At 44.9% G+C, this 23,356-nt stretch overlaps 2 protein-coding genes across 2 annotated transcripts; one reads left to right on the forward strand and one right to left on the reverse strand.

Moving 5' to 3' along the window:
• The first annotated feature begins 1,656 nt into the window (after positions 1 to 1,656).
• Positions 1,657 to 12,692, forward strand: lrrc39 (leucine rich repeat containing 39). Its single transcript, XM_088350063.1, has 7 exons — positions 1,657 to 2,113; positions 3,169 to 3,280; positions 4,247 to 4,403; positions 4,469 to 4,605; positions 5,218 to 5,363; positions 7,102 to 7,254; positions 8,664 to 12,692. Exons 1-7 carry the CDS (start codon positions 2,001 to 2,003, stop codon positions 8,863 to 8,865), a joined length of 1,020 nt encoding a protein of 339 aa, XP_088206189.1. The 5' UTR covers positions 1,657 to 2,000; the 3' UTR covers positions 8,866 to 12,692.
• trmt13 (tRNA methyltransferase 13) lies at positions 9,049 to 22,815 on the reverse strand. Its single transcript, XM_088350061.1, has 11 exons — positions 22,667 to 22,815; positions 20,153 to 20,202; positions 18,420 to 18,486; positions 18,293 to 18,355; positions 18,164 to 18,233; positions 17,638 to 17,744; positions 16,120 to 16,329; positions 13,782 to 13,857; positions 13,638 to 13,709; positions 11,786 to 12,023; positions 9,049 to 10,181 (listed from the first exon to the last, which is right to left on the reverse strand). The coding sequence occupies exons 1-11, from the start codon at positions 22,793 to 22,795 to the stop codon at positions 9,995 to 9,997; spliced, it is 1,269 nt and encodes a 422-aa protein (XP_088206187.1). The 5' UTR covers positions 22,796 to 22,815; the 3' UTR covers positions 9,049 to 9,994.
• Positions 22,816 to 23,356: the final 541 nt, after the last annotated feature.

Consider the following 23,356-nt stretch of genomic DNA (forward strand, 5'->3'; position numbering starts at 1 on the left):
GGGAGCTATTTCTGACTATCACCCCCCCACAAACATTAAAAACACAGACGACTCTTTCCAGAACCCTCAAAATGGGCCGGCTCTTTCACATTCCTGCTAAAAAAATAGAGGGGGAGAACAAGGGAGGCAGAGTAAAAGAGAAGAATCGAGACTGAGAAATGGGAGGATAGATGGAGAAATCGAAAGAGTGCATAATGGAGAGAGGAAAAGAAAGGGAGGAGAAAAGTTGAAGAAAGATTGAGAAAGTTAGAGAAATATAAAGGAGAGGTATAAATGATAAAAGGAGAGGCGAGAAGGAGAAATAGCGCGAGAGAGAGAAATAAAGAGGTCAAGCAGCTCCCTCTACTTCAAGAGCCACTTCAAAGAGCCAGCCCGTTCACGAATGACACATCACTACTTGGGGCCGATCGGGTGACACCAGCGACGTTTAAATTTAGCTTCTTTAAATTTAGCGTCCGGCTGAAGAGCGCTAACGGGTGAGCAACAATAAAAAGCGTTACATTTATGACCTCTCCATTTCCAAACGCAACTAACCGCATCACTCGTTGCTATGACGATAAAAAAAAAACTGCCGCGGCACATTTCCCCCAACTGAACTACGGCTAAATTATGCTAGCTGCTACAAGACGCATGCTGCTAAGTGAGCTAAAGATAACAAATGCCATTGAAGCTAGCAAAGCATGTTGCACTATAACCTCCGAAGGTCAGAGGCGATCTTGAATCGCAAGATGGCTGATTCAGAGCAGTTCCTGCAGATCACGTTAACCTAGTTCAAAACGCTGAAGGACAACAATTAAAATCGCCGCTGCAATTGTGACAGTTGGGGCTGGGCTCAGGCACGTCGTCGATAGCGTGGAGTCGTTAGCATCTATTTGTTAGCATGTAGTTGTTGGTGTGAAGTCGTTAGCATGTATTTGTTAGCATTTAGATATTAGCATCTACTCATTAGCATATAGTTGTTAGCATGTAGTCGTTAACTTGTAGCTGTTAGCTTGTAGCCATTAGCATCTACTTGTTAGTATGTAGTAGTTAGCATCTTCTTATTAGCATGAATGGATGCACGCACGAGATATTAAACAAAAATGTCAAAGTTCTTACTGCGCTAGAGATACAGTGCAGTGTGTATCCAAACCAGGAAGCCGGATTTCTTCTTCATGGTGGATGCTGGGTGACCTCTCACAGCGCCACACGTCTGTAGCGGCGGAAAGGGGTACTGTCCTGTACTTGGAAAAAGGTGCACACGATACAAAATCTGACTTACGGCAACGTCCGGAGATTTTTCGACGTCCCGAAAATAATGTTCCTATCTACCGTTTTCCGTGAATCGAATATTCGTAAGCGGGGGAGTGACGTGTCGTCGGTGGACGTAGCGGCTCTATGAGCTGGTTCTTTGCTGGGGAATAGGCTCCTGTTGTTCACATCAAAGTACACGACAAGAGATGTTTTTTTTTTTCCTCTATTGCAAGTATTTTTTGTCAGTATGCGTGTGTCGTCTCTGGGAGTGCAATACAAAAATACAAAAAACGTCAAGATGAGTCAAAGCAAGAAAGTGATCCAAATTTGGACACTTTAATATTTCTTTTAAATTGTAAATAGTTAAATGTTCCTTTCTGATTTATTTATAGACCTAAGGAGTTTATCATTTGCATTTGTTTCAGGGGTTCTGTGGTGACTTTACGGTTGAAAGTCCTGTTTATTTGTGACGCCTTTTCTCACACCGAGTCTCAAAGGGTTGAATGTTCAACGTTCACTGTAGAGTTTAAATAAAGGTTATTACGAAATATTATCCCATTTTTAAATTCGATATTTAGTTTTCTGGCATTTCTGTCGGGGTCTTTTGTTGTAGACATGCAAAGGGGGCACCCCGAAAGAACCCGAGGGGGGCTGCATATGGGCCGCGCTCTGTCCTTTGCTCACCTCTGATCTGGAATTCCCGTCACGACTATGCAATTTACACGCCCCCCCCCGGCAGGACCCCGGGGCCCGCGCGGCGACGTCATATGGCGGACATTTTGTGCAGCGGTTCGGTGGGCTCCATGAGAAGTTTGTGGGAGACCAAGATCCAGAAAATCCAAAAGGAGCGAGAGAAGCAGAAAAAGAGGCCACGCGGCAAGTGAGACCCCCGTCGTCCTCTGCTTGTCGGATGCTATGCTAAGCTAATCCTTTAAACAGCATCTTGACCCGTGTTGGGCACGTTACCTTTTTAAAAAAAATATTTATTTATAACTACTCACCCTTTCTTCCAAATAGTTACTGAGTAACTCAATTACTCTTTCGTAAAAGTAACTAGTTACCAGGGAAAGTGACTATTTCCATTGCTTTAAAAATGAGTGGAAATTGAGTAGAGAAAAATAAACATACCTTGTGATATTACCAGCAACACATTTTTCCTACAAATCAAGTCCAACAAAAATGATCAGTAAATAATATCCTAACAATAACAATTACCAGTAAACGATATAAAGTGAGTTTAACCACGACTCTGGCATGTTGTCGTTAGCATGGAACCGTCAGGACGTGTCAACAGATTTATCCTACACGGAAGTGCACAAAAAATAACAGTGAACAATAAAAAGTGAGTTCAATAAATGACATCTCACTCTCACAACCTGTGAAAATTGGTCAAGTAGACCCATGCCACTGTACTGCAAGTATTTTGGTCACGTCAACTGTCAAACAATATAAATTGCGTTTTACACTGAAGAAGAAATCACAATCTCTCGTCAGACAACTGCTCAAGTAGACGTATGCTACTGTTTTTGAAGTATTTTCACACACCAAAAGTTAACAGGTCAACAATATCAAGCGACAATCCAATCCCTCTCTCTATATGATGTGCTTAACATAAGAACCGCATTACCCATAATGCCACATTGTTCTTAGGCACGTGCAGTGTGTCCTCTCATGTTTGCAGTCGAATGTTATGGTTTGCTTTACACAATTTATTCAAAATAACGCGTTGCTTTTGACTATCAGTAACTGTAACCGCGTCATAACGGCGAACAAAGGAATTCTTTAGATTGTAACGGTGTTACTTAGAACACCGGAAGTAACGCTTTTCTTTTGATAACGGTAACGGCGGGAAAAAGTACCGAATGAGATGACCCCGTTAGAGAAAATATAACGTCGTTACGTTAGTACTGATGCTAGGTGTCTCCCGATGGGCAGGTTGGGTGCGGCTTGCGTTTGGGAAGAGCGCCACGCGCTCGCTCGCCTCAAAGACAAACTCAAGACACAAGATGGCCGACTGCTTCTGTGCCTGGAGAGCGAGGAGTGGAAGGTGAGCCGGGTGTCTCAACCTTCTTTGTCATTCTTAGAAAAGGGCCGGCTCTTTTGCAGTTCCTCCCTTAAGAGCCGACTCTTTTGCGCTTTCTTTTAAAAAAGAGCCGACTCTTTTGCGTCCTCCCCTAAAAAAGAGCCGACTCTTTTGCGTCCTCCCCTAAAAAAGAGCCGACTCTTTTGCCTCCGCCCCTAAAAAAGAGCCGATTCTTTTGCGTCTTCTCCTAAAAAAGAGCAGACTCTTTTGCGTTTTCCCTAAAAAAAAGGCGACTCTTTTGCGTTTTCCCTAAAAAAAAGGCGACTCTTTTGCGTCTTCTCCTAAAAAAAGAGCAGACTCTTTTGCGTTTTCCCTAAAAAAAAGGCGACTCTTTTGCGTTTTCCCTAAAAAAAAGGCGACTCTTTTGCGTCTTCTAAAAAAAAAGCCGACTCTTTTGCTTCTTCTAATAAAAAGAGCCGACTCTTTCGCGTCTTCCCCTAAAAAAGAGCCGACTCTTTTGTGTCTTCTCCTAAAAAAGAGCAGACTCTTTTGCGTCTTCTCCTAAAAAAGAGCCGACTCTTTTGCGTCTTATCCTCAAAAAGAGCCGACTCTTTTGCGTCTATTCCTAAAAAAAGAGCCAACTCTTTTGCATCTCCGCTTGAAAAAGAGCCTGTTCTTTTATGGCTCTTCCCCCAAAAAAGAGACTGCTCTTTTCCATTTGGCCTAAAAAAAGAGCCGGCTGCTCTACTGTGAAAAAAGCTGGCAACATTGCATTATTCTTTTCGGCTCTTTTTAGGGGAGCCTAGCCGGGAGAGCCCGTTCCTTTTTTATAAAGAGCCGAAAAGAAAAAGATGACGTTGCCAGCTCTCCCGACTCGCCTACCCGAAAAGATCCGGCTCCCTCGGCTCGGCCCCTTAAATAGAGGCAAAAAGATAAGGTTGCCAGGTCGGACTTGGTCGTCCCCCTTGAACTAACGCAACAGGCATCCAGGCGCTGCCAGGCTGCCTGGTCTGTCTGAATCAGGTCCAGGAGTGGCACATCCACCGGACCGGACTGCAGAAGATTCCCGACTTCGTCTCCAGCTTCCGCACTCTCCTAGTCCTGGACTTGTCTCGGAACGGAGTGAGCGAGATCCCCAAAGAAATCGGTGGGTGACTCTGGGAAGGGAAACCCCCGCCCCTGTAGGCGCTGACCCCCGTTGCCGTGTCGCAGGCCGTTTGACGCAACTTCGAGAACTCCTGCTCAGTTACAACCGGGTGGGCTCGGTACCGGAAGAGCTGGGAGACTGCCGGAATCTGGAGAGGCTGGAACTGGCCGTCAACCGAGACCTGGACCGGCTCCCCGACAAGGTAAAGGAGTCCCTCCGGCAGTCCGAGTCGAGACGTTCGTACACCTTTTTCATGGCCAAATTCAAGCACTTTTCAGGCACTTTCAAGGCCAATTTTCCAGTCCTGTCAAAGGAACGTTCGCTATCTTGCTGCTAGGACATACTTGGTGCCATTTTGAACTGATCATATGTATGATCTTTTTGTGTCAGTGGGCTGCTCTAAACTGACATGAATTCTGCCAATCTGCGTCAACAATGCTACGCCACACCTGTTTCCAAAGAGGGAAAAGGTTTTATAGGCGTCGGGTAATAATGGAGTTCAATACGGAAGACAAAAAAGAAAGTACCGTGTTGTATAAAAAGAAAGAAAAAGGTGAAAATGTCACATGACAACGCCATCATGACAAGCCAGCAGAGCAGGCGTGTCAGCCTCATTTTATCGCACTCGTTTAAATGTTTTCTTCATTTAATGTATGGTTTTTAGAGTTAGACTGCCAAGAAACGGCAATGGCAACAATTTCATGCACTTCGCTAGAAAATTCAAGCATTTTCCTGACCTTGACAACATAACACTAAAATTCAAGCACGTTCAAGGATTTCAAGCACCCGTACCAACCCTGTTGTCTTTGTCCAGCTGAGGCAGCTTCAGCGACTGGATCGCTTGGATTTGTCCATGAACGCTTTTGAGGCGTTGCCGCGTTGCCTGCTGGATATGCCGACACTGGAGTGGCTGGACATGGCGGGAAACCGCCTCAACTCGCTACCCGAAGACATCTACAGGTAGGGAGGGTCACGCCTCCGACAAAATCAATGTCTCTTATAGGGATACCTAAGTTCTAATACACAAAACGTGAAAATAGTACATGCTTTTTGCATAATATCAATATACATTTCCTCTGTATAATTTGATTATTTTGACAAAAATACTGACAAAAATAACACTCACTGAGCTAACGGGGTAAACGAGCCGGGACACGGCAGGCTAGCCAGCTGCTAAAGAGGGCTAACCCGGGATCGATCGGCAGAAAAACGTGAGGCTGGCCGACTAAAAGCATGCAGTAGGCAGCCAGAATAACTGGGAGCAAACAATAGTCAAGTCAAGGCATGTTTATTTGTGACACCCTTAATCAATAGGAGTCTCAAAGGGCTCCACAGACCCCAAATTATTGTAAACCACAGACTGTTATGACATTATCCCCTGATCCAAAACCTACATGAGGGCAAGGAAAAACCTCGAGAAGGGACTGCACATGAGGTCATCCCCCTTCCAGGATGACAAGTCTGCAACGGATGTTGCAATACGCAAACGTCGTCAACATGATACATAGGTCATTCATATGCTATAGAGTAGAAGTGTGTTTTAAGCCTAGATTTAAACACTTCCAACGAGGTTGCAGATCAAATCTGAGGGCAGGCCCGAAGGGAAAACGCTGTCGAGCCAGCTGTAAATGTACCAAATGATCACAGCAGACTAGTCTAGAGGAGGAATCGGTACAGATTGGCGGAAAAATAATGGGAGACTGGCCGACTGAAAACATGCAGTAAGGAGCCTGGATAACTGCCAGCCAAACACAAAGCCGGCCGGGAGAAAAAACAATGAGCGCAGCGGGCTGCAAACGGGGCCGACCTAGTCCGCGTCTCTAGGGGATATGAAGTCAATCGCTCAACTTTGTTTCATGGCAGGTGGAATATTTTGCAGCATATCGCAAGATTGTGGAGAAGAACATGAAGCGTTTTGTGTGTAATTTTCAAGAAAAGGTCTTACAAATACCTGGGTGTGCAGCTGGACAACAAACTGGACTGGACTGCCAACACAGAAGCTCTATGCAGGAAAGGGCAAAGCCGACTTGACTTCCTCAGAAGGCTGGCCTCCTTCAACATCTCCAAAAAGCTCCTGAAAATATTCTATGAGACAGTTGTGGCGAGCGCCCTCTTCTATGCGGCAGCGTGTCGGGGAGGCAGCGTCAAGAAGAAGGATGCCTCTCGTCTCAATAAACTGGCTAGGAAAGCGAGCTCTGTTGTGGGCAAAGAGCTGGACAGCCTGACAACAGTAGCTGAGAGACGGGCACTGGAAAAGCTGCGGTCAGTCGTGGACAATCCATCGCATCCACTACACAGCATTATCTCCAGACAGAAGAGCAGTTTCAGCGACAGACTGCTGTCACTGTCTTGTACTACGGACAGACTGAAGAGATATTTTCTTCCTCATGCCATGAGGCTCTTTAACTCTACCCGGCAGAGTAAAAGCCCACAGTAAACCACACCACCTACATTGCATATTACAGAATCTTATTGCGATATGTATTCTGTGTAGCACTATTTAGTTATTCTATATAACACGCTACAGTGGGCATTTGCACATCACACTGGGTATTTGTATATTGTATTCTTTTTGCTTTATTACTGTATTGTTCTCAGCTCGGGGATGCTGCTGGAAATGTGAATATCCCTTCGGGGATGAATAAAGTATCTATCTATCTATCTATCTTTTGTTATCACTTGAATAAACCACCTTCAGGATGGAGAATCTGCGTGCTCTGTGGCTGCAGAGAAACCGGCTGGAGAAGGTTCCAGAGAGCCTGGCCAGGATGTACCAGCTGGACACGTTGGTCCTCAGTGGAAACCAACTGAGGGACATCCCCCCAGTCATGGAGGACATGAACAACCTCAGGTACAGTGGTATGAAAATGCTTCTGAACCTTTTCGAAATTCTCACCTTTCTGCAAGGGATCTTTGTCAAACCCTCACAGATGCAAAAACAGTTTCTGCTTTAAGGAAAAGCATCCAGCACTTTGAAATAATGCGGCCTACAATGAGACTTTTTCCCTTGTGACGACGCAATGTGTTTTCTGCCAAGTGCTCTTAATGTCAAAGTGAAAGAATTAAAACAAAGTGTCAGGTAAACAACACAGGTATCTACGAATCCCTTTGCTAGCCAAATGCCTCATCGTCGAATTTGCGAAGCGCATGAAAAGATGAATAAGATTTCCACTGTCCCCTTGGAGTAAACTGTGATCTTGGCAAATTCATCAGGAACTGTTCTAAACCACAAACTTTTAAGTGCTACATCCCGGTTTTGTAAAGTTTTACAATTAGATGTGACTATATTAGAGACTAATGCTTTATATTTTCCTTATTGTTACGTTTATACTGTATACTTCGCCAACTGGACTGCAACCCTAATTTCCTTGTAGCAACATAATGATAGTAAAGGTCAAGTCATGTTTATTTGTTTGGCCCTTAATCACAAGAAGTATTTTCGGAGCAGACCGTATATGCGCCTCGACCCAAAATATACACAAAAGAGCAGAAAGTTGACGGAGAGGGCGACGTCGTTTATTAAGATTCGTCAGCGTTCAAACGGCGTTCTCATTCGTCTAAGAGACAATCAGCTTTTTTATACCCTGTGTTCAACAGGATCGGCCAGCGATGACGTGTTGTTTTCGTCCTCTTTCGATTCTCCAAAATGACGCGATTTCCCCGAAGACAGTTGGAGAAGTCGCCTTGACCCAGCCAACTTCCTGTCAGTTTTGCCAGCTGTTCTAAATCAGAGTGTTATTCTCTCCTCAATTCTATTGGCAAGCTCTGACTTAACTATTCCACAACAATATCAAAGGGCTGCGCGGACTATCGTAACAGCATCCCCTGATCTAAAACCCACAGGATGGCAAGGAAACCCTCAAAACCTCAGCATGAGGAAAACCAAGAAACCTTGAGAAGGATGGCCCAGGACAAAATGGATGTTGAAAAGACATCATCAACTTGAAATTTAGGTCATAACTGAGAGGGCAGAACATTCCACAGTATCGGCGTCCGGAACTGCGGATTTCTTCTTGGCTCTTGGGAACACTACTAGACCGGCATTTTCCGAGAAAAGGCTCCTAGGGGGAAATTACATCTGGAAGAAAAAAGGGGGCAAGTCCATGATACCGTCGGAAGCTTAGAATCCCATCTGATCCTGAACTATTGTATCGATTATGATTTGATGCAGAAATGTGAGAATTTCCCAAAAGTCCCGATTCCTTTTGGCGATCATCGCGAGACCAATTGTGTGAACCGCCTCCATTTTTTTTTGCGCAGGTTTGTTAATTTCCGAGACAATCCGCTGGCGCTGGATGTGGAGATGCCGGCGATGACGGACGAGGACGAAGAGGAGGAGCGCGAGATGTTCGGACGCGACTTTATGATCACGTACATCCGAGAGAGCCGCAAGAGAGCGCACGCCGCGCTCGACGTGCACGTGCTCCCGGGGGCTCAAGCCGCGCCCCCCTCGCACGCGTGAGCCAATGAATGCACGGCTCGGAAGAGGGAACCGATCGGGGTCGGTACGCCTTTTTCATGTCCGAATTCAAACACTTTTCGAGGACTTTCAAAGCCAACACCAGAAAAAGGAAAGCACTGTGAGTCATGTCGTTTGCAGAGCCACAAATCTGCGTTTTAAAGAGAAACACTTCAATCCTAATTCAAGCACTTTTCAATCCTCGAAAACACAATGTTAAAATTCAAGCATTTTCATGGTTTTGAAGCCCCTGGAGGTGCTCACAAGTGATGGGATAATGCATCCGACTTATAATATAGATAGATTCTTTATTCATCCCCGTAGGGAAATTCACACTTTTGGCAGTATCCTTTTGTTGTTTATTAAAAGATGAACAGGATGGCCTCAGGGTGCTGTGTTTGTAGTTTAGCCACAGCGGAATGGCCAAAAGTTGGACGTCTCTGCGGCAGATGGAAATCTTTGTGCCCAGGGTGACACCGCCTCGTGTTCACATAGATAGCGAGTCCGCCTCCTCTCGGCTTCCCGCGGGCTAAAGTGTCTCTGTCTAACAGCGCTGAAGCCGGGTAGCTCCACGTTAGGGTCCGGGATGCTAGACGTTTCCATAAAACACAGCAAACGGCGCTCCCTGTACGCTTTGATGTTTTTCACCAGCACCCAACGTTTACGACTCTTTCAAAATGTTAAAAAAAACTGCTAAAGTAAGACAGACAAATGCAACGTTTTGAGGGTTGTGAACTGGTTATCTCTGAATGGAAACGCCTTAAACTAGCCCTAGAAAAATGTTGAAAATACAACATTTACTTTTTAAGCTTGTGATCAAGTTGTACATGGGACCAGATGAGGCTTCATGCCGTTTTCCATGTATACTTTTTTTGCAGGCATATGATTCAGGCGTGAATAAAAACCTTCTATTCTGTATTTTCAGGTGACTTCATGTTAGTAGAACTTGCAGTGGGGACAAAAATGGAGAGTGTTCCCTTTCAAAAGATAAAAAGGGTTCAAGAAGAGCATTGGTTCAAATGTCTAAGATTGAGATTCGAGGCTAATTTGACAGGAATGACGAGGAGTTCAACGGCACTCACACTTTTTGGGCTCGAGGTTGTGACACTAGCACAGGAACGTCGCGCGGGTCTTAACCCATCGTGATTTCCGAGGCGGGCGTGGCCGTTAACAAAATGTTCTCTAGGGTCACCTGGGCGTCGACGTAACGCGTCAAGCGTCCTCGAAATCCTCGTCGCCGCAGGAAATCCAATCTGCCGGCGTCCAGAAGCAGTTTGCAGCCCCGTCCTATCCGCTCTCTCTCCGACGGCGATAGAAACCTGCCGGGGGCCATAAAGAGTTAGCGACTTTTTCCTGGCCAAATTCAAGCACTTTCAAGGCCAACTTTTAGAGGAAGAAATCCAGCGCCAATATAATGTTGACTTTTGTTCACTTTGATGATTAAAATCAAGTCTCTATCTTGCTGCTAGCGCATACTTTGTACTATTTTCAGCTGTTCCTATCTCGGATATTTTTGTGTCAATGGGCTGCTCTAAACTGACATGAATTCTGCCATTCTCCTTCAACAACTTGATTACAAAGACGGAAAAGGGCTCTAAAAAAAGGAAGTACTGAAAGTATAAAAACAGTCATTTTGGAATAAAAAGGAGGAATCTCAAAATGTCTTTAAGAAATCCGATTCATCGGAAAAAAAATAATCATCCGATGGATCGCTTATGAAAAAAAATCCTTAATCGCAGCCCTAATTTTTCATGATTGTGGTCAGTGATATTGTCCACGATCAATCATTTCACAAATACAATACTACTATAAAAATCAAACGTTGAGTTTTATTTTGGTAAAAAATTTTTATGTCAAACACGAATACTGCAAATAGGTTAGCTATTGTGTATAGAGGGCGTTTTTCTCCAAACAGAAGAACAGCTTCAGCGACAGACTGCTGTCACAGTCTTGTTCCACGGAAAGACTGAGATCATTTTTTGCTCATGCCGTGAGGCTCTTTAACTCCACCCGGGGGAGTAAAAGCCCACATGAAAGCCCACCCCCACATTTGCATATTACCCTAGTGTATTTTCCGTAGCACTATTTAAATACTCTATATCAACACGTTATATTGGGTATTTTTGTATTCTATATCTTTGATTTTATTATTTTATTTTTCGACACAAGGATACTGCTGGAAGTGTGAATTTCCCTACGGGGATGAAGAAACTATCTATCTATCTATCTATCTTACAATCTATGATGTGGCTCTCACTGAAAAGAAAATCTCAATCTTGAGCTTTCATGGCTCTTTGAGTCCAAAAAGTTCCCAACTCCTGTGCTAGGGCAACGGAATACATGTAACGGCGTTACGTAATCAGGGTACCCGAAAAATGGAATCGTATTCTATTGCAGTGACGGAAAAACACGTCATCATATTACAGGTGCATTTAGTTCAAATAGGGATTACAATTGTATTTTAAGGTATACATAATGCCACAAAAGACTAATTGTGTCAATCACTGACAAAAAAGAGACACAGGTCGATAATCGGGACCGATAGTTGGGCATATGACAGATATCGGTAGAGGCCATTTTGATTCCTCAGGCCGATGATCAAGCCACAGAATACAGCAGAGGCTTTCTCTTCTACTCCTCCCCTCCCGACCCACGCGATTGGATAAGTGAATGGGGGCGGAGCCACCGGAATAACACAAGTCGAGCGACAAACTCGGCCGACTCCCCGAAATGCCCGCTATTGAGAATCAAGCCCGTGCTAGGAAAGCATGCGTGTTATTAGAAATTGTGTGAAAAGATTCATCAACTTGTTTTCATGGAAACACCGATACAGTAGATTAGCTTTTATCATAACATGAGTTGGTCAATCAAGCGTGAGTGATTAAGCGAGAGAGCATAAAAAGTGGAAGGCTGAGCCGTTTACCCTGGTTCAACGTCCGTCCCCCGGGCGTCCGTCCCGCGATGTCCGCAGGTGGCCCAGCTGGACATGCGGCAAAAGTCAGAGAACTCGTCGGGTCCGAGTCCCCGATCCGTGAAGAAATCCCGACCCGCGTAATGGCGCCACTCGCAGCGATGGTGACAGCACAGCGCCACCGCCAGGCCGGCCACGCCGCCGGGCGCGACCCTCGAGCCGTTTCCAAACAGGCAACGGAGCGCCAGATCTGAAAAAGATTCCGTCTTACCGGCCGAGGATAAAAAGGGCGCCGTGACGACAGGGATGTGCGTTTTTTGACTCATAGTATGGAGGAGCCATTCCGGCTGTTAACAGAAAAAAAAACTTTGGGGCTTCATTTGTAATTAAGAGATTAGGTGTCCATCTATGTTGTCATAACTCATGGAAGAGATTTGTTCCGTCGCACGTCCGAATGAAATCCGCCTATTCATCAATTAGTTTTATTTTGAAAAGCGTCAACAGCACACTTTAACCACGCCTCCGGTGACCTATGACCTCATCGTCATTTAAAAGGGCAGGCGGGAACGCCTGCTCGCTCTCTTTCTTCCAGAAGGGCAGCCCAAAGGGGGGACCCTGTCTGGCCTTTACCCCCCTGGACAATGGGGACAAAGAAGGCCGAAGCCCTAGATGCCGGCCTGGCGCACTCTAACCACGAGGCTTGGATTGCCCTTGGATCTTTCCATGGGAGAGAGAGAGATCCTGGTTTTCTTCAAAAGGGTCTGAGGCGGACCCTTCCCCAACAAAATGCTTCCCCTGACCAAAGGTAACACGAGAAAAAGATAACAGTTTGGTGCTGGGCATAAATAATATGGTTCTGACACACTATGAAGAAATTCCTGAGCCGATCATCTTAAAATCAGGCTTTCCCCCTCTGTTCCATTGCGAGTGCTTTGTCAACTATGTTCTTTGTAGATGAATTCGATTTTCTTGCCATGTAAATAAATCTTGTAGAATCAAACTAAGTGGCATGATCTATTTTGTTGTATCTAATATTTTCCATCAGATTGATCAATTCCAAAGCTAAAATCCAAGATGTTTTGAGAATTGCTTCCTTTAGAAATAAATGAGACTGGATTTTGGGGACTCATTCTAGTGGGAAATCATCAGCCCTGCCCAATGTGTGATCCGGTCACCAGCAAATCCAATATTGAACCCAAGAGAATATCCATCCATCAGTTATCTGCACCGGTTATCCTCAGTAGGGTCGCGGGGGAGCTGGAGCCCATCCCAGCTGTCTTTGACCAGTGGGCAGGGGACACCCTCAACTGCTTGCCAGCCAAATTACTCAGTCATTCCGACCTCGGGACAATTTGAACCGGCCAATTCACCTGACATGCATATTTTTGGAATGTGGGAGGAAACCGGAGCGCCCGGAGGAAACCCACGCTAGCACGGGGAGAACATGCAAACTCCACACAGGAAGGCCGGTAGCTGGATTCGATCCCGTAACCTCAGAACTGTTCATTTAAAGTCATTCAGATACACAACAAAATACAGAATCATCGAAAATCCACCAAAATAGACAATAGACTACGCGATGAGAGAAAACTACAAAAATGGAGGACAAAACACATGACCAAATGACAAAACGCATAAATGAGTGAATATGTGGCTTTGATGTCATATATTCAGGTATTAGACCAATTATTTTAGTGGTGATTTATTTTTATGGCTTCCTATTTCTTTCAATCTATGGAAGGATGGGATCACAGAAAGCGGATCCCTCCCTGATGATGCCAGGGAACCTTTAGAGACGGGAACCAAAATGGCACCGGCAACAAAAGCGAAATAGCGCCCCCGCTGGTCGAAACCATGAGCTCACCTGTGGCAGCGCCGCACAGATGCTTGCCGACCCCGACCAGCGGCAGCCGGCGTTCCAGTAGCGCCACTCGACCTGCAGAGGGACAGAAACGCCGTCACGTTATTTTGCCGACAGCGCCATCTGGTGGTAGGCGAGCCTTCTCACTCAAATCCAGGTGCTCGATGTCGATCTTCAGCCTGGCAAACTCTGCGCCGTCGCCGTCCCGATGTTTGCCGTCCACCTGAGCAAACACATGAAGAGGTGGACTGTTATCTGGAGTCGGGGGTCGCAACGGGTTAAAACATATGGCCGAGGGGCCCATCCTGGAGACCATTTCTTTCATTTATGAATAAAGAGGAGAGTTTCATCCAATTGGTTTTGAAACCTTCACAATATAACAAAGGGTCGCGTTGATGTGCCACGCCCTTAATCACAAGGAGTCTTCAAAGGCTGCGCAAACTAAAGACTATTATGGCAGCATCCCCTGATCTAAAACAGACAGGAGGGCAAGGAAAAACTCAAAAACCTCCACTGCTGTAGAATAAACGCGGATCATCTTAAACGCCAACAGAATTGAGGAGGAAAAAAACCAGCTTATTTACGCAGGAAATTCCAAAGTTGCTGAGAAAGCCGAGTTTTTTATTTGGGACAGCCGGGCGGTTGCGAAAGGGACAGAAAGTTGGCCGGGTCAAGACGTCTTCTCCGACTTCGGGGAAGTCACGTAATGTTGGAGCATTGAAAGAGGACGCACCGCTCCGGGAGAACAACAGGTGATATTTCTGAACAAAAGGGTATAAAAAGCCGATGTCTCTGAGGGACGAATGAGAAACGCTGTGTCAACTCTTGTAACGAAATAAAGGGTTGCTCCCTTTTTGCCATTTTGCCTGCGTGTGTTTTGGGGCGACGCCCAAAGACGGCTTCTCTAAAACAACATGAGGACGCTAAGAAAACTTGAGGTCGTCCCCATTCCAGGATGACCGGCGCAAAATGGATGTTGCATCTACAAACAACACACGGACATCATCAACATGAAATCTAGGTAAAAACAGAATGTTCGGTGAATAGTTTCCTGAGGTCATTCATAAGCTATAGAAGTATGTTTTAAGCTTAGATTGAAACAGTTCCACTGAGGTTGCTGATCCAATCTCCGGGGGAAGAGCGTTCCACAGCACCGGGCCCGAACGGAGAAGGCTCTCCAACCTGCGGATTTCTTCTTGGCTCTTGGGATCCCGAGTAGACCAGTATTGTCCAAGCAAGCAATAATGGGATGTGTGTTATTATTTATAGATCTTTAATTGTTATTTGGTTACGGTTGTATACTCTACGTTGGTAATGTTGTCATCTCGCAGTAAATGTAACCCTTTTTATAAAATTGCAACGTTATTTGGCGGATTTTCACTTTTCGCGGGTGAGATTAATGGGGACGAGAGGTAAGATCCCCGGCTGTGCCCGAAATTCAGGCTTAAAATGTCAATCATTAAGTCGTGCCGGTCTCCTTCCTTGCCGTTTTTTTTCACCGTCGTGGAGGATCTGCGCAGCATGCACTAACTTTTGCTCATGTCATTGTTTTTACCTGACTTGAGTAATATCATTCTAAAGTAACAGTACTGTTACTATAGTAACTCACTTCAAAGTTGTATCATTCAGATTCATTTAACATAAAGAACCCCAAATCACAAAATCCAAAGAAATGTTCTTTCTCTATGACATGGTAAAAGATGCGCCGCTTCCTCTTTCCGCCTCTAGGTTGCTTACGTCAGACGTCTTTTCAACGTAACGCCAATAGCTTACAGGTTTTACAAACTTTCTTTCTGCTTTTTGGGCAAATAGTTGACTATTTGCATCTTGTCTTCTGCAGAATAGGATTTCATTTTCGGCGCCATTTTGTTGAGTCATGTCGCCGCACTTTGCTGCATGTTGCGCACTTCGGCACTGAACCGCACACTCGATTTGAGGGCCAAATGAAATCCGAAGCAGGCACTCAGGCGCCGGAGAACGCACAGATGTTGTGGATTAACTGTAAGTCAACAGCCTTGGAGTTGACAATAGCCTATTGATGTGTAGACATCTGGCAGAAGTCATGGCAGGATGTTATTGCAGGAAGTCACAAGATGTTATGCCGAGCGAGCTGGGCCGGAAAAACATGGTTTGTTTTGAACACACTATAAATGCCGACGTGAAGAGAGAAACTATGAACATTGCTCGAACATTAAATGCAATAGAGAGCGTTCCCTCTTTGCCATATCTCCTTCTCTGCGTATATTTTGGGGTGACGCCCAATGACGTATTCTCGAAAACAGCGTCGAAGGAAAGCCTCGGGTTTACTTTGGGCCGAGTCCCTCAAATCGAGTGAATCGGTTGGGTTAGGCCGGGTTCGGGCATGTATAACTGAGGGTCGGGTCTGTTTAGGCTAGATTTTAAAGCCTCATCTCACCTCTAGTGGGGACCATTACCGCAAAAGACTGAGGGATCTCTGTTTTTATATCCAGCCGCCCACTGCTACCTTGTAGCGGGTGCTGCTGCGCTCCACCAACAGCATCTGCAGGGGTTGGGCCTGCCCGGCCTCTGGGGTCCGTTCGGCCTCCGGGGTCCGATCGACCTCCAGGGCCCGAAGGATCCAGTCAGCCAGTTTCCCTCGGCCCGCTCCGAATTCCACGAAACAGCGGCCGCGTCGCAGCAACCCTAGCGCCTCCATGTGGCCCAGGATGGAAGACTGCAGGAAAATGGCGGCCGTCAAGTGGGGTCCTCATTGAGATTTTCCATTATCAAAGAAAATTGCATTTTCTGTGCTAGTTTTGTACTTGATACTCGTGACATGCTTCAAACCAGGGGTCTCCAATGCGATGCTTGCAGGCACTGGGGTTCCCCCTGAGACCAGTGGAGGTGCCCGCAGACCTGTCCTGAAAATAGCTCACCGGCTGGGTCATTGTGATTTTCCAGTAAAAATATATATTTTTTTTTATTTCACAGGAAACACAACAAACTCAATTCCAATTCCTGGGTTTTATAAAGCGATTGAGCTAAAAATGTGTCGTTTTTTTTTAGCTAGCTATTTTTGTACCTTTATAGCTATATAGCATGATGCCTAGCTAGCGTTTTACATATTTGGCAGGCTATCTAGCTAGCATTTAACATTCTTTGCATGCAATCTAGCTAAATGTAGGCCTCATTTCTAACTCGCTATCTAGCTTTTTTCTTTGTAGCTTTCATCCGGCTAACTTTTAGCCAGCTAACTAGCTCCTATTAAATGGTTTACCTGTTTACCTTTCTAGCTAACTATCAAGCTACATTTTTAGCTATTTAGCAAGCCATCTAGATTAGTTTCTATTTCAGAAATTCATATCCAAGTGAGTGCCCTTTGCGCTAATTACTAACAAAAAGTAGTCCTCAGTTAAAAAAGGTCGGAGACCCCTGCTTTCAAATTAAGGAAACAGCGCCCTCTTCTGGGGAGCCTGGTTAGGTTGCCGTCTGCTCACAGGTGCCGCTTTCAAACATTGCCTGGCCTTTATTGGCTAGTGTTGTGAAAACTGGCCTCTGATTGGCCAGCGCTGTTGAACTGCACTAAGACAATTCCGATTGGCCAAACATGGAAGCAGGCTTCGTCCACCTTTTAAAGGCCAAATTCAAGTACTTTTTAATTTTCCAATGTCTCCAATACCATTTAAGGAAGAGATCAAACATTATTATATTGTTAATAATAATTATTGATGACTTGTCGTTTAATATTGATCCCACCAACATTAATGATGTGTTTATGGTGGTTGTTGAGGTTTGTTTCATTTTCATACATTTAACATGCGGTCTATTGAGTCAGACTGCCGAAAAACATGGCAACAATTTCAAGAATTTACAAGCACTTCCCCTAAATTCCAAGCCGTTTTCAAACCTTGAAAACACAACATTAAAATTCAAGAATTTTCAAGGATCCTGACTAGAAATCCTTGAAAAAAGTGCAGTGTCTTGCGATGACACAATGGCGCTTTGGGTTAAGGGTGTAGCCTTAGTCCTGGTTTGGGTCTACCTGCTGCCTCAGGTGTTTGTGGGCAGACGGGCCGTTTTTGGGATCTTCGGCTTCTTCCCGGAAGACGGAGTGCGACAGGAACTTCTCCTCCGGCTCCAGCGGCAGATCTTGGGCGGCGGCGGCGGCGGACAGAGAAAAAAAAAAAAAAAGACTTTAACAAACGAGTGCTGAACGTGCGGCCCGCGGGTTGGGTCGGGGACGCCAAGAGAAAACTCACTCTCTCTACCTTTTTTTCTCACTCTTTTATTTTTTCCTCTCCTTCACTTTCTCTTATTCACTCTTATTTTATTTCTCTCATTTTCTCACCTTCTCTTTCTTTCTATCTGTTTTTCTTTGTTAGGGTTTTTGTACAGTCCTCTCCTGTTTTCCTTGCAAGCTCAAACCCCATTGATGTCTTCTCTCCTTGTTTTGAGCGTCTACTAAACTACAAACTTATCGAGGGCAAGAAGAAAAGCCCACCCTAGCCTTCGGGTGCCCTGCCGACCTTTTACTGTCGAAAGCGAGTGTGAAATTGGAGCGGGATCACCTTTGGAAGCCGCTTCCAGTTTGTCCAACAGGTGGCGCAACTCCGCCGCGCTCCTTTCGCACAAAGTCACCTGTGAAGGCCGCCCGTTACCACAGTAACACGCCAGGACGGGTTTTCGGGCGGGCGTACCTGAGGGCCCGGGTGTCGCTCCAGGTCCGCCGGGCCGCCGTTGATGTTTTGCGCAAAGTAAGCCTGAGGCACAAGAAAAGGGTACTTTTTTTTCTGGGCACGGCGCTTTTGGCGCTCGCTTACTTACCGGCTTTGCTTTGTCGCGAGCGTTGCAGATCTTCAAGTGTTTGTCCATTTTGTCTTCGTCGACTGTGCTGGAAAAACAGAAAAACGCAAAGATTTTCATTCGATTTCCGTTAAGCGTTGTTGGACTCACCCCAACACGAAGCTATGCAGGAAAATAATTCTACTCGAATTTTGTTTTTTTGCAATCAAATTCCTACAGATGAGTGCAGCACGAGAATCTTCGCTGGAAAAAAAGGTTGGAACGGTAACCTGAAGCTGTACCTGGTACCACATCAAATTTGATCACAATCTACATTTTAAACATTTTTCCAAAGGTATTTCAAAGTGTTTCCAAAAGAGGCCATTCGGAAATCACCAGTTTACAGCCCTAAAAAATTGCAACCTTGTATCTGACTTTGGCCAGTTTTTAGACATCGTGAAAGAGTTGTAAATGTTTGACTTCTCTTTCAAGTCGTCAACGATTGTGCGCACTTGCGGGTACTAATGGTGCGTAAAATGCGTTTATACGAGGAATCAACTCCTTGCACTGAAGAATTCTCGTGCCGGCGTGATGAGGGAGCCCTATCGTGGATGCAGAGCCGGAGCTAAGGCTAAGCGGCTAGCGGCGTTATAAGCCTTCGGTACCATCTGTAATCATGGTAAATGTGAACTCTCTACAAAATAAGACCGACAAACTGGCTTTGCTGGTGAAAAACATCAAAGCGTACAGGGAGTGCAGTTTGCTGCGTTTTATGGAAACGTCTAGCATCCCGGACGCTGTCGTGGAGCTACCCAGCTTCAGCGCTGTTAGGACAGACAGAGACACTTTAGCCTGCGGTAAGGGGAGAGGAGGCGGACTCGCTGTCTACGAGAACACGAGGTGGTGTAACCCTGGGCAGAAAGATTTCCATCTGCTGCAGGGACGTCCAACTTTTGGCCTAGCGTGTGACGTCATCCACTCCGCTGTTGCTAAACGACAACACAGCACCCTGAGGCCATCCTGCTAATCTGTTAATAAACAACAAAAGGATAGTGCTGGAAGTGTGAATTTCCCTACAGGGATGAATAAACTATATATCAATCTAAAAATGAATCACAAGTGACGTTACGCACGTTTCTCTTGGGGTCTAATTTGGATGCACTCTGGACAATTCCATTTCTTTCTTTTCAGAATTTCATCGGCTCACCGGCGTGTCAATCATCATTCAAGTGTTTAAACAACACAAACAACCTGCAGAGCGCCGTAAAAAAACAGCTGTTTTTAGTAAGCTAGGCCAAAAAGCTGCTTCTCTAAAAAGTCGGAATTCCCATCTCTTCAATGGACCGTCGGCTTCCTTGAGGATAAAAGTAAACCCCGATTAAACACATCGTAGCGGTGTTTCGTATCTAGGGCGTATGCGTCGAGTCGCGGTCTACCCTGCTCACTTTAGAAGAAGAATTTAGCGATGGAGCGCAGAAAATGATCCAACCCGTTTGATACTCGGCGCCACTGACACTGCGCTGACTCCTTCCATTAAGTGCCGGTGGGTGCCCACCTGACACCATGGGCAAAATGAGCATCCCCGATGGTGTTGTGCGCGCTAGACTTAACCTGCACCACCCAAAATTGAGGCATGGCCTTCAACAGATCTCAGGCGAGACCTTTTGATTTCTGAAGCAAGTTTCCAAGTATCGGCTCCACATCTCAATTTCAATGTTCAGGTCCGAGAGGATCTCCTTGAGAGTGTGCTTATGCGAGCGGTATCGGTTCCTTACTGCTTGGGGTCCAGGGGGCAAACGATCCTCCTGCCGCCGCCGCCGTCTTCCTGAAAGCAAAAAATGCACAATCACAAAAAAATGTCTGTCAGGGTGGAGCAAAAGGTTTCTACAAGAAAGGCACTCCAGTTGGTCTTTTGAGACGCCATCGTTCGTTTCGTGGACATTGTGTCTTACGGAGACATTCCCACCTTGAGCAAGTTGGGACTCCGTCAACTCTCTCAGGGTTCCTACAGCTTAAAGCAAGTTCAATTCAAGACTTTTTTGTATAGCTTTTGAAATCAAATTGAAGACCAAGTAGACAAAAAACATGTCCTGTGGTGAGGGGCCCTCTCCTCGTGAGAGGTAAGAGAATTCTCCCACCGTGGTCTGCTGCGTGTCGTAAGAGGCGACTTAAGTGGAGGGAGCGAGGGGACTGGGGATCCTCTCCTCTCTATCTCTACTCCCTAAGAGACAGCAAGGCAAAGAAAGGGGGGCAGCAAACCCTAGTTATAGGGTCACTCAATGTGAGAGGATGTGGAAGTAAAGCCACTGAGTGGAAGAAAGAAGAGATCTTTTTTTTCCTTTTACTGCAGGAAAGAGGTCTAAATCTAGTGGAGGCTAGAGGTCTTGTTGGTGATAGGAATGAGTGGGGAGGTGTCGTTAAAGGATAGTGGGATGTTTGCCGCGTTCTAAGGGGTGGGCAGGGCACCTGTATGATGCGGCAGGGGTAAACCGGCAAAAGCTGTCGGGCCCTGCTGTTGAACAGAAGAGTGTGTTGTGACATGGCCGCTTTCTCGTGTCCGGTTTCATCTGGAGGGACGAAGGCATAACCAACCTGGGTGCCGAGGTGCCTAACTTGTTTGGGTGTTTGGGCATTTGGGGTGGCCGTGGTCCCCCCAAAAATTTCGCGTGTGTTTTTTGCTACTTTTTCCCTTTTTTTTTTAAATTTTCTTTGTTTTTTGTATGTGTTTGTCCTGCTGTCGGTCACCCCTCTCGAGGGATATGACCAGGGTAGAAAGATAGACACAAAACACAATTGAAACAAACAAAACACCACAGGATTCAGGAGCATTTTCAAACACATTTCAATTTTTCTTTAAATCCCATTTTGGTCCATCTGGAAAACCTTTCGACACGGAAAACACCAAATAAAAAGGATGTTTCCATGGATCCACTGTCAAAACTGGAAGATAAATACTCATGCCAAAGAATTCTTCTGCCACGTCATGAAGCATTTTTCTCACGATGCATTGGATTGAATTTATTTTGCCGTGACCGCAATTTACGCCCATTCTCTGTGCGATATTTCACCACTAGATGGCACTGTTGTCTGGTGCAGACCAAAATCCAGTGAGACGGCAAGCAGCAAACAACAAACATGGCAGAAACCTCTAAGTAGGGCAGGGGTCTCCAACTCAATGGAGTCGGGGGCTTTGGCAGCTACAGTCAGGGTGAGGTTGGGCCAAAATGGCTTTTCCACAAAAAAAGCCATTATAAAAACATGCCACTTTTCTTAAAGGGGACAGTGTTTTCTATTTGTCCATTAGATGTCGCTGTGGTGCATAGCGCAAACAAAAATGAGCCCAAGGAAGACTACAAACTGCGGAGACTGAAAGGGAGCAAAAAGCAGTCTTTCTCTTCACATTTTTCAAATAAAGACAAAAAACAAGATTATTTTAAAAAAGGAAGGTGAAAACAGGAAAGGAAAATTTTGAAAAAGAGAAAAAAGAAAGCGGAAATATAAAGAAAAGTAGGTGGAAGAGAGTGAAATAAGGAGAATGAGAAAAATAAAATAATTCGAGAAAAAGAGAAACATTTAGTTTATTTACGGTAATCTTTTTTTTATATATTTTTCATTTTCTTTTCCTTTCACAGTTTGTCTTCCAATGTTTTAATGTTCTCTTTTCTTTTTTTGTCCTTTTTTCTTTTCTTATTCCTCTTCTTCTCAAAAGTAATTAGGTGCGTTTCAGTCACTTAGAGTCACCGTGTTTCGTCTCCTTCTTTTGCGCTTTTAGCACTCGTTTTCGGTGGCCCGACAGAATACGACGAAATCGAGTGGGAAAATAATACACACTGTCCCTTTAACTTTTATATTAAGGGGGTTGGGGGCTCTAACGATCATCCAGGGGGGCTGCAGGTTTGAGACCCCGAAGTAGGCATTCCACTGCGTAAAAAAAATGCTCCAGATATATTTTTTTATAAAAACAAGACATTTGGTACGGCATTTAATATATTTTTGCCTGGTATTCAAATCAATGTTTTGTTTTGTTTTTTGTCCCATGAGGAGGCACTTCAAAATGGCACACTGTCCCTTTAAAAGTTGGCGGCCAATTTTATTTCGAATACAATCAAATATTGTTGAAGAATTGAACCTCATATTATAGCCACAAGAGACAAAAATGAATGAATTAGCCATTTTTTATCCAGGACTTTATTGAATTTGTGGTTGCCATTTTTGGACCCGAGCAGTACCAAAGGGAAAGTGCCTGTCAATTAAAGTCAATTTATCGTTTGAAAATGTTCAAAACTCACGTCGACATCCATGTTGGCGTGCTCCCCGCAAAAGCGGCGTCCCCTCGCGACGACCATTTTACAAAAACGTTTCTTTTTGGCCACGAAAAAGGAACATCGGCCATCCCGGTGGCTTGCGGGCGCCGCCATGTTTGTTGAGTTGTCTTGCTGCGTTCAGGTACCAAAACAAAAGAGGGAAATCAGAGTTTAAAATACATATTCTTAAAGGGACAGTGTGTACTGTACTATTTAGTGCTTACTCGTGGTAGAAAAGAAAACTATCGATCAAAGTCAAGTCGAGTCGTGATTATTTGTATAGCCCTTAATCACAGGAAGTCACAGAACACTGCAAAATACGACAGAATTACTGCAGAAATACTACTGAAATAATACTACAGAAATACTGTTAAAATCCTACATCGATACCATGAAAATACCACAGAATTACTACAAAAATGCGACAGAAATATTGCCAAAATACTGCATTAATATTACAGAATTACTACAAAATAATACAGAAATACTACAGAAATAATAGAATACCAATTACAGAAATACCACAGAAATACTACTGAAATAATACTACAGAAATACTGTTAAAATACTACATAAATGCCATAAAGATACCACAGAATTACTATAAAATACTACAGAAATACCACAGACATACTACGACAGAAAAAAATACTGTAGTAGTACTGCTAATATACT

The sequence above is a fragment of the Urocampus carinirostris genome, chromosome 12 (genome assembly GCF_059441175.1).
Source record: "Urocampus carinirostris isolate Australia breed hairy pipefish chromosome 12, RoL_Ucar_1.0, whole genome shotgun sequence".
Taxonomy (NCBI): domain Eukaryota; kingdom Metazoa; phylum Chordata; class Actinopteri; order Syngnathiformes; family Syngnathidae; genus Urocampus; species Urocampus carinirostris.